The 10,572-nt window shown below is 46.2% G+C and overlaps 1 protein-coding gene across 1 annotated transcript; it reads left to right on the top strand.

The window, feature by feature from the left end:
- The first annotated feature begins 3,532 nt into the window (after nucleotides 1-3,532).
- Nucleotides 3,533-5,377, top strand: LOC123048865 (hydroquinone glucosyltransferase-like). Its single transcript, XM_044471889.1, has one exon. It carries the CDS (start codon nucleotides 3,666-3,668, stop codon nucleotides 5,157-5,159), a length of 1,494 nt encoding a protein of 497 aa, XP_044327824.1. The 5' UTR covers nucleotides 3,533-3,665; the 3' UTR covers nucleotides 5,160-5,377.
- Nucleotides 5,378-10,572: the final 5,195 nt, after the last annotated feature.

Genomic DNA, 10,572 nt, shown 5'->3' with positions numbered 1-10,572 from the left:
CAGGAGTGGTGGCATTTGTGAATGATTTTGCTAGCAATTTTACTTGTGAGGGGTGGTAGTTTCTTTGGAGTGACATGACAGATAGTTTAAAACTACCACCGTTTGATCTCGCTCATACAAAACTGCAATAAAAAGGGTTCATTTGCCATCTCAGAATGTCAGCCAGATAAGATTTATGTTAGTAAGTTTGGATGGGAGAGACTAAACAATCTGGTAGTTGCTTGCTTAGTGGTAGTAGCGATCCCAGAAAGAGACGAAGGAAATGGTCATTTGCACCTTCAGAGGTTGTCGTGTTGTGCTTGCAAGTGCCTAGTGGTCTCGTGTTGTGCTTGCAACCTAGAGGTTCATCGTGCGATGCTTGCAAGTTATTGTAGTGTTTGTGAGCAAAGAACTATAGTGCACATTTCAAACCATGTCAAGTCAAGTGACGTATGTGTTTGTAATTAGAGTAAAAGAGGGGTGTGAGAGAGAAAGGAAGAGTAGTATAGGAATTGCATTAAGGTATTCTCGAGAGCTCTGGATTCCCCACTAGTATATAATGATAGTGAATGTTTAAATATTTCATCATTTTGATGTATGTTTTTGTGAGGGCGGAGCAAATAATAAGATATGCACTAATTCCGTAGTTCTGTATCACGCAAAACTATCATCATCCCTCCATAGATGTAGCCAAGTATGATGATGATTAACGCCCCTGGATTTAGTTAATGCATATAGATCTCGGCTGTTCCCTTACCAAAGGTCCACTAAGGAGAGAGGCAATTTCTATCACCACCGTGCCATTGACATCCATGACATTCACTTGGGGCAAATATAATGCATTCAACGTTCACACAACACAGTGAAAATAATCATCACGACAAGATTATATAGATCAAATATATTACCACATTCTAATCATATACTCCCTCTGTAAAGAAATATAAAAGCATTTAGATCACTAAACGTCATGGGTCAAATATAATGCATTCAACGTTCACACAACACAGTGAAAATAATCATCACAACAAGATTATATAGATCAAATACATTACCACATTCTAATCATATACTCCCTCTGTAAAGAAATATAAAAGCATTTAGATCACTACTTTAGTGATCTAAATGCTCTTATACTTCTTTGCAGAAGGAGTAATAACCTAGGGTTCCTCCAAATTCTCGAGAATTAGGGAAACTAGATGATACACCGCGTGTTGCTGCGGAAATCAGTTCCAATACATTTCAATTAGATTTGATTGGGTGGAATAAATACTCAGGATTAATAACACATGAACCAAAAATTAAAAGTACATAAGAAGGCACACGTCGTCCATGTACGGTTAACATTTATCAAAGCACAGGCATTGGTACATTCCCTTATCTAGCCATCCATTTCTGCACCGCGATTCGTGCTAGCACTTTTGTCTTTTTTGCTTCTTTCAAATGAAACAACATATGAACTTGCGTATGAACTTCAAACTTTACAGGACAACAAAACATTCTAACTATAATGTAGGAAATAACTTTAAGGTTTTTTTCTGAATCATATATACTAAAAATGATATTTTTTTACTCAAAAAGAAAATCTCATTTTCTCTATTTATGTTGGACGAAAAAATCTGATTTTTCCCCACATTGTAGTAAGAATGTATTGTTGTCCTGCAAAGTTTTAAGGTTTGTCTGTTGTTTTGTTTTGAAGAAACAAAAAATAGAAAAAAAATCATGTAATAAGTTAGTTGTGTAGCATAGTTGTTAAAGTAATGTTGGAGGGTAAGAATAACAGGTGTTCGGAAGTCTGAGCTTCAAAAATCCACGTCTGTCCGTGCACGCTCCTAGGCGCGTGGTTGCCAATGAATAATGATGGAACATGCGCTGCTCGAGGGGATCCTGATGTGCACGACCGCGTCGGCCAGTAGCACGCAGCCGACCATGCCATAGCAGGGGGCTCCATCATTTACCTGCGCCACGACGACACTCGCGACTCTGCCCCGCCGCCGGCTTCTTGAGCTTCATCACGACTCGGCAGCAGCAGCAAGCCATGCACGGGCTCGACGCTATGGTGGTTGAGGCGTTTCCACCATGCAGTACGCGGAGGCCAAGCTGCTGCAGTGATGATGGTCAAAGTTAGCAATCCGAGTCTCCCAATGCAACATCATCAAATTCACTCCTAAACACGCCTGAAGGTCGAAAAGGACTGGGATCGGTGTGGTCAGCGATAATACTACACCAACGGAACATTTTACGCGCAGCTTTACGTAATCCTTCCAACCAATTAATTTCTCCCCCTGATTTTCAGGGGGGCGGGCCTCTCCCTCTCTCTATACCCGATAATAACCCCCACGTTGGACACCCTGTTAGGCCTTGTACAATGAAAGATGCTTATAGAGGTGCTTACGAAAATAAACCGAATTTTTCTAAAGCACCGGTGCCTATTTCTACAGGATAGACGCTTAGTTAAGCGTCTACCCTGTACAAATAGGCACCGGTGCTTAAAAAAAATCTGGTTTATTTCTCTAAACACCTCCCCTAAGCATCTCCCATTGTACAAGGCCTTAGCTTACGTACCTTTTTTACATAGGTATAGCATTGCCCGTGTGGTCAGAGTATGGACTTCAGGATTTAAATGTCAGGATTCACTTGTGTCGCCAAAAATATATACCTACGAAGACATCTACTCCCTCCGTCCGGTGAAGATGTACGTTTGGCTATAAATTTTATTCATAAAAAGAGTGTACTCCTAACTTCCCAATGCACTTCAAAGTAGAAAAAAACATTTCTTTCTTATCACACGGTAATCAAGACCAATAACATTCTACACATGGTCTTCTTAATTTTTATATGCACTTAGCTCATTGGAGGTTGGGTAATTAAAAAGAAGAGAGATGGTGGCTTGTACCTTTTCCATGCATTTTTACTTCACTTCATAATTTGTCCTAAAATTCTATATGTACATTTTTTACCAGACGGAGGGAGTACGTAAGAGCATCTTTAACAGGCGCCCAATCCGCTCGCTAAAATTCGGGTTTTTTGAGCGCCGGACAGCTCCAGCAGAAGCTGTAAAATAATGCGCGTGCAAAAAAGGGTTAGCCGCCCGCTGGAAAACACTATCGCATGATGCAAATTTGAGGCGCTGAATTGCGCATGCTTCACAACTTACATTGCGTGTTTTTCTGGACGCGCGTTTTTGGGCATCTGGTAAACCAATGTTGGGTCCGACGCACTAAAAATGCTATAGTGACGTGCTAAAACTATTTTAAGGCGCGAAACTTCTGTGCTACTGTCGGAGATGCTCTAAGCGTACGGAGCTTTCCTTCCCACTAATCAAACTTTGCCCACCGGATTTTTAGGGTGGGCTCGTGCCCCTGGTAATCACCAATTAAAATATGCAAGTCTTTACGTAACCCTTCTCAACTCGTAGAAAACCGTAGGTATAATACAGCTCTTGCGTCGCTCTCTACAAACTCAAGATTTAAATCAGACTTCCCTCGCGGTGCTGTGACTGCGAGGCTCTGACCAGGCATGTGGGATTAATTCTGGCACCTCCGCAGCACGGTCCCAAAAAACTGTATACTCTACCTCGTAACATGCCGAATGGGATCGGACCTTGGAATCCAGATCCACAAGACCACAACCAGCATCTCGCTCACGGACGCACGGTGCACCGCAAGAATTAACCCGTCGGCGGAATGGGGTCGTTGACCAGCACTGGCTCCGCGCCACCCAGAGCGCGGCCGCGGCCGCACGTCGTGCTTCTGGCCAGCCCCGGCGCCGGCCACCTCATTCCAATGGCCGAGCTGGCGCGGCGGCTCGTCGAGCTCCACGGCTTCGCGGCCACGATCGTCACCTTCACCAACCTCTCCGGCCCGGCAGGCCAGCTTCTCCCGCGCCTCCCCGCCTCCGTCGCCACCGCCGCGCTCCCCGCCGTCCGGATGGACGACCTCCCCGCCGACGCCCACGACGGGTTCGTGCTCCTGGAGCTCGTCCGCCGCTCCGTCCCCAACATCCGCGCCCTCCTCCGCTCCATCAACGACGGCTCCAGTGCCGCCCCGCTCGCCGCGCTGGTGCCCGACTTCCTCTGCTCCGTGGCGCTGCCCGTCGCCGCCGAGCTCGGCGTCCCGGGGTACCTCTTCATCCCTAGCAACCTGGCGTTGGTCGCCCTCACGCGCCACATCCTGGAGCTCCACGAGGACGCCGCCCCGGGCGAATACCGCGACTTCGCGGTGCCTCTCGAGCTTCTCGGCGGCGTCTCGCTGTGCCGCGAGGACCTCCCCGACGGGTGCGGCAGTTCCAGGCACCCGGGTTACGAGCAGGTTGTCGAGTTGGGCCGGAGGATCCGCGCTGCCGATGGCCTGTTGGTGAACACGTTCTACGAGATGGAACTTGGCACCGCGGAAGCGTTCAAGCGGCTGGCGGCACCGGAGCAAGTTGCAGACGCGTTCTTCTTCCCGCCGGTGTTCCCGGTGGGGCCATTCGTCCGGCGGCCAGATCCCGACGAAGCCGACGCGGGAGCGTTGTCACCATGCTTGGAGTGGCTCGACCGTCAGCCGGTCGGTTCTGTGGTGTACGTCGCCTTCGGGAGCGGCGGAGCACTTTCTGTGGAGCAGACGGCCGAGCTCGCGGCTGGTCTCGAGGCGAGCGGCCAAAGGTTTCTCTGGGTCGTGCGGATGCCAAGAACCGACGGCGGCGACGACGAGGAAGATCCATTGGCGTGGCTCCCCGAGGGCTTCTTGGGGAGGACGCGGGGCAGGGGCCTGGCCGTCGCGGCGTGGGCGCCTCAGGTGCGCGTGCTGTCCCACCCCGCGACCGCCGTCTTCGTGTCGCACTGCGGGTGGAACTCGACTCTGGAGAGCGTGGGGTGCGGAGTGCCGATGCTCGCGTGGCCGCTGTACGCGGAGCAGAGGATGAACGCCGTTATTTTGGAAGAGAAGCTTGGAGTGGCATTGCGAGTGCCGCCGGAAGTCGGATGCTTGGTGACCCGCCACGAGATCGCCACCGCCGTGAAGGAGCTCGTGGAGGGGGGTCAGAAGCTGCGGCGCCGGGCCGAGGACCTGCAGAAAGCGGCAGCACATGCGTGGTCACCGGAGGGGCCGTCGCGCCGTGCGCTAGAGGAGGTCGCCGTCAAGTGGAAGGCGGCGCTTGGCAGTGGCAGAGAAAGTAACACATGTAGACGTAGTGCATGATCCTGATCGTACTTTTATTTTGATGTTACTTTGTGTACCGGTCATTTGGTTTGAGGCGACGCATCTTCAGTGCTACCCTCAAACTGGACACCATTTCCATCTGTGGACACGTGAGAACTAGTCCATGAACACTGATGCGGAAACTGACTATCCAACCATAGTTGCATGCATTTCAAAGCCGATTTTAACAAACCAGGTAAAGTTCAGAGGTAAATACATCAGTGGTGTCTGAACTTGCCTTGGATGTTCACTTTAGTGCCTAAAGTTGAAAAATACGCTGAAGTGGTTCTAAAACTTGGCTGACTCGTGCAAATACGGTGCTAATCTCATATGTAGACGTGTAGTGTGTTGATGTGGCCCCGTATTTGTTGACATGGCATGGGGCCACTTGTAGTGGCGAAGCAAGATTACTTTAATGAATGATAAACAAAAAAGATTCTTTTTTTTTGCGAGGAAACAAAAAGGATTCTGGTGCTTAAATGCGCTGCATCCAGTGGGCCATTTAGGACATGTTATTTTTTTTAGAGAGAAATGTAAAAGGTCTGTAAATTATATTCGTAATAATAAATTTTAGATTCAAATATTCGTGTGTTATTAATAATTACCTTATGTATGGATTGTATTCACTAAACATTTAAAATTGTATTTGACGAACATTCTTAAATATAATCCATGATTGTATACTTTAAAAGTTTGTACTTACTAAACATTTTTAAACACTCATGGCTTATATTTAAACTATTGTTTTCTAAATAATAAGTGAATATTTCTAAAAATTAAAGACATTTTTTAGTAAGTTATTTTATTACATATATCTATATATTTATCGTATCTTCACATAAATATTTGTGTACCATGAGGTTACTATTTATGTACCAAAAATATTTGTAATCCACAACATGACATGGGGCCTTTTTTTTAAATTAGCAATACGTGCACACGAATATTTTTATACCACAAGGTAATTATTAATGACACAAATATTTGTGTATCAGGAAGTAATTATTAATAATACACAAATATTTGAATCTAACTTTTATTATTATGAATTATAATTTACAGACTTTTAACATTTTAAAAAAAGTTAATCTGTACTAAATGGGCACCCTATTCAGCCCTATTTAAGCACCAAAAGTCATGCTATCATACATAAAGTAGTGCACGCCTTAGTTTGCACTGTTGTTTCTTCGGTGTAGTGGTCAGCGCGTAAATAATCAAAGAGGAGGTCGCGGTTCGGCTCCAAATGAGCATAATTTTACCTTCCATTTTTTTTCTTCTATACTGACAGGTGGGGTGCCACGTCAGCGCATATACGTTTACATGTGTGTTTAGCACCGTATTTGCACGCACTAGCCAAGTTTTAGAACCAGTTCAATGTATTTTTCAAGTTCAGGCACTAAACTGAACATCCATAACAAGTTCAAACACCATCGGTGTAATTACCTCTAAAGTTCATGCAAACACCAAAGAATTCAACATAGTTCAGACATAATTTATATAAAAAATATAGCCCGTAGCACTAAAGTAATTATAGAAAGAGCACAATTCATCCATGCAAATATGTCTAGTACAACAATAGTTCAAATTCAACGAGATAAACCAGATGTTCAATGAGTTTTTCAAAATAATATATTCTAAATTCAATGACACTAGAGCCAGAACCGGCACGTGTCGTCCCACACAAACTGCCCTTTGAGCTTCATCCAATAATGTATGTGCGTGAATGGTCTGCCCTCGGTCATGTAGTAAATCATGGCACACGTGTACATCAAAATTGAATGAATGAATGAATTAACCAACATGTAGGGTAACAGAAAGAACACTTACTATCTCGATGGCTGATGCGCCCAATGGCAACTTGTCTCCACATGGTGAATCACACAGTAAAACTTCGTGACGTAGTTAGAGATGGTGTATCACCGATGCGTTAGAGACTTCACATTGTGTGCATGGATGACGTGCATGTTGTAGGGTGTCAAGTTCTTTCGCTTATGATCATGCAAGCTTTGCCAAAAGGCCGGGCCCTTGTTCATGCCTACAAAGTCCTTATAGATGGCCAACCACGTATCGCACAACAAATCATCCTCGTACACGGAGTACCCCACCATCGTGCTTCTCTAGAAACAAGAAGAACACTAGTAGAAAAAGGGCCTGTAGTCCCGGTTCATAAGGGCCTTTAGTCCCGGTTCTGGAACCGGGACTAAAGGGTCGTTACTAAAGCCTCCCCCTTTAGTCCCAGTTCTTACACGAACCGGGACTAAAGGCCCTCCACGTGGCTGCTGCCTGGAGGTCCACCTTTAGTACCGGTTGGCGCCAACCGATACTAAAGGAAAATTTATGATTTTTTTGTTTTTTTTGATTTTTTTTGAAATTTTCAAATTTCTGAATTATTTTAACCTCTAATCACCACCCCTCATCACTGCTCAATTTAACCTCTAATCTCTAATCACCCCTCATCATTCCAAATCATCTAACTTCCCGGACGGTCACCCGTCCTCTCACTACTCCAGCCTGAGCATGCTTAACTTCCGGGTTCTATTCTCCCTCGTTTCCAAGACTGCACTTGTTGTTTTCCTGACAATAGTAAGATGTCAATCCTATTAACCCTAGGAATTTAGCTTGAGCATGAAGTCACACATTTCACTGTTTGAGTTTGAAACTATTGTTCTAAAAAACAATAATTATTTAGTAACACTAATATTTTTTGAATAAGTAGTTTGACCAGATTTGACCAAAATTCAAAAAAACCAAAATAATTATTTAGTAACACTAATATTTCTTGAATAATCAGTTTGACCATTGTTTGACCACAGTTTGACCAGATTTGACCAAAATTCAAAAAAACTGAAATAATTATTTAGTAACACTAATATTTCTTGAATAATCAGTTTGACCATTGTTTGACCCCAGTTTGACCAGATTTGACCAAAATTCAAAAAAACTGAAATAATTATTTAGTAACACTAATATTCTTGAATAATTATTTAGTAACACTAATACTTCTTGAATAAGTAGTTTGACCAGATTTAACACAAATTCAAAAAAACCCTGAAATTTGAGCATAACTTTTTTTCTTTTAGAATTTGAGGATTCTAAAAATTTGCAAACAGGCCGTAGGCGGTCAAAATCGGATGCAGATTTTCGTGCTGAACATTTTGATTATACGTTTTTTTCTGACATCGTATGCAAAAGTTATAGCCGTTTTACATTTTCCCTACACTTTTTGCAAAACATGTCCAAATTTAAGTTTTTAAATTTTCCTAACTAGTACATGTAGTAACATAACTACATCTGGAAGGATTTTAATTTTTGAAGTTTTTATCATTTTCTTTTGCTTTTTACAAAACTGAAAAGGCGATCCACCGGGGGGTAGAGTTTGAAAATGGGACCTTTAGTACCGGTTCGTGCCATGAACCCGTACTAATGCCTCAAACCCCATTAGTACCGGTTGGTGGCTCGAACCGGGACTAAAGGTCTAACCTTTAGTACCGGTTGGTGCCACGAACCGGTACTAATGGGCATCGCACCCTTTAGTCCCGGTTCGTGGTACTAAAGGTCTCATTTGAACCGGGACTAATGCCTGTACGGTGCCCTAGCCGCTCGAACCGGGACTAATGCTCACATTTGTCCCGGTTCGTAATGCAACCGGGATTAATGCTCTTTTCTGGCCGAACCAAAGCCCTGTTTTCTACTAGTGGAAGTTCAAAAAAGCTCGATGACATTTGAGCGAACATGTGACGCCCTGATAGTTACGCTACAGTAATTCTCTGTTAACGATGCCACGTCACCACGATTACTGTTGTTAACCTCGTGATGCATCAAATCCCGTTCGAATTCAAATTCAAAATCAAGCAAACAATAAAAGTTTTCAAATGTCAAAAATTATAAATCCTAAGTAATTATGGTGGTGAAACCACATATTTATAATATGATTAGACGCACTAAATAAAATAAAACAGTAAAAAGAACAAATAAAACAGAAAAGTAAAACAAAAAAAGGGTAAACCCCTCTGTCCCAACTGGGCCATGACCCAGCCAGGCCGGCCCATGCCCTTGGCCTACTTAGGCCTCTGCACCCGCAAACCCTAGGCCTTACCCACCCTCTCCCGCACGATCCCCCACTCTCCCTCGTTCCCTTCCCGCGCCGCCACCCATGACGCACACACACACACACGCGGACGCACGGAGGAGGGGTGCTCCTGTTCGATCCCCTCCTCCCGCACGCCCGCGCCTGATGGAAGCCGCCGCTCCGCTAGGGCCACCGCCAGCCGGCGCCGGCGCCGCCCCTTCCGGACTCCTCTGCGCCCCTCCTCTCCCTCGTGCGCTCCCGCCTGAGCCGTGGCCTCGCCTCGTCGCCGACCCCATGCCGTCGCCCGTCGTCGCCAGCACCACGTTGCTGGAATGCTTCCTCGCCGGATCTCCTCCCCACCGCGTATCGTCCCCGTCCACCGCCTCGACAACCGCTGCCCCGTGCCCTACGCCCCGCCGGTGAGGCCCTCGGCCTCTGCCTCTCCTCCTCTCTCCCTCGTACGCCCCGACGTCCATGCCCGTGGACCTCTCCACGCCCCTGCTCCCCGCCGCGGCTTGCCTCGCCTTGCCGCTCCCGCCGCGCGGCCTCGCAACCCACCGCTGCGCCCGCCGCGCCACTGACGACCTCGGCTCCCGTTGTCGTGCGCGCACGCGCCCGTACCGCCGCAGCATGCCGCACACTCCGGCACCGTCCTTGCCCGGCCGCGCCACCTCGCCTCCTCTCGCATGCCCCCTGGTCACCTGCCGCGCCCGCGCGCTGCCTCACCTCGCCTGGCCTCGGCACTACCGCCTCAGGCGGCCGGCGTCGCCGTGCCCGTGGCCGGCGGCTCCCCCCTTTGATCTGGGCGTATGCCCAATCGGGCTGGGCGCCAGCGCCCGTAACCCACACGCCTGCTAAGGCGACTGTGCCAATGACAAGTGGGCCCCGGCCCAGAACCGTTTTTAAAAAAGGAGATAAGAAAATAATAATAATATAATTTAATTAATGAATTAATTAATTAGTTAACTAAGTTAATTAACTTAATTAAATATGTTAGCTTAACCTAATCACTTACTTAAACTAGCTAATTCTGTTTAGTTAAACTAAGTCAATGGCAACTGGCCCCACATGTGAGTTGACCGGTCAATGGTCAAACTTTGACCGCCGACGTCATGTTGACGTCATGATGACATCATAAGTGCATTTTCGAATTAAAATAATCCATTAATTCTAGAAAAGGATTAAATTCTTTTTAAATTAATATAAAATAAACTGTAGCTCGGATGGAAAAAACTTTGTACATAAAAGTTGCTCAGAACGACGAGACGAATCCGGATACGCAGCCCGTTCGTCCACCACACATCCCTAGCATAGCGAACACGCAACTTTTCCCCTCCGGTTCAT

This window comes from Triticum aestivum, chromosome 2D (genome assembly GCF_018294505.1).
Source record: "Triticum aestivum cultivar Chinese Spring chromosome 2D, IWGSC CS RefSeq v2.1, whole genome shotgun sequence".
Classification (NCBI taxonomy): Eukaryota; Viridiplantae; Streptophyta; class Magnoliopsida; order Poales; family Poaceae; genus Triticum; species Triticum aestivum.
The sequence above is the reverse complement of the archived record's forward strand: the minus strand, read 5'-3'. Positions and strand labels throughout refer to the sequence as shown.

Coding starts and splice junctions, on each gene's coding strand:
- LOC123048865 (XM_044471889.1), top strand. CDS start 3,666: ATGGGGTCGTTGACCAGCACTGGCTCCGCGCCACCCAGAGCGCGGCCG.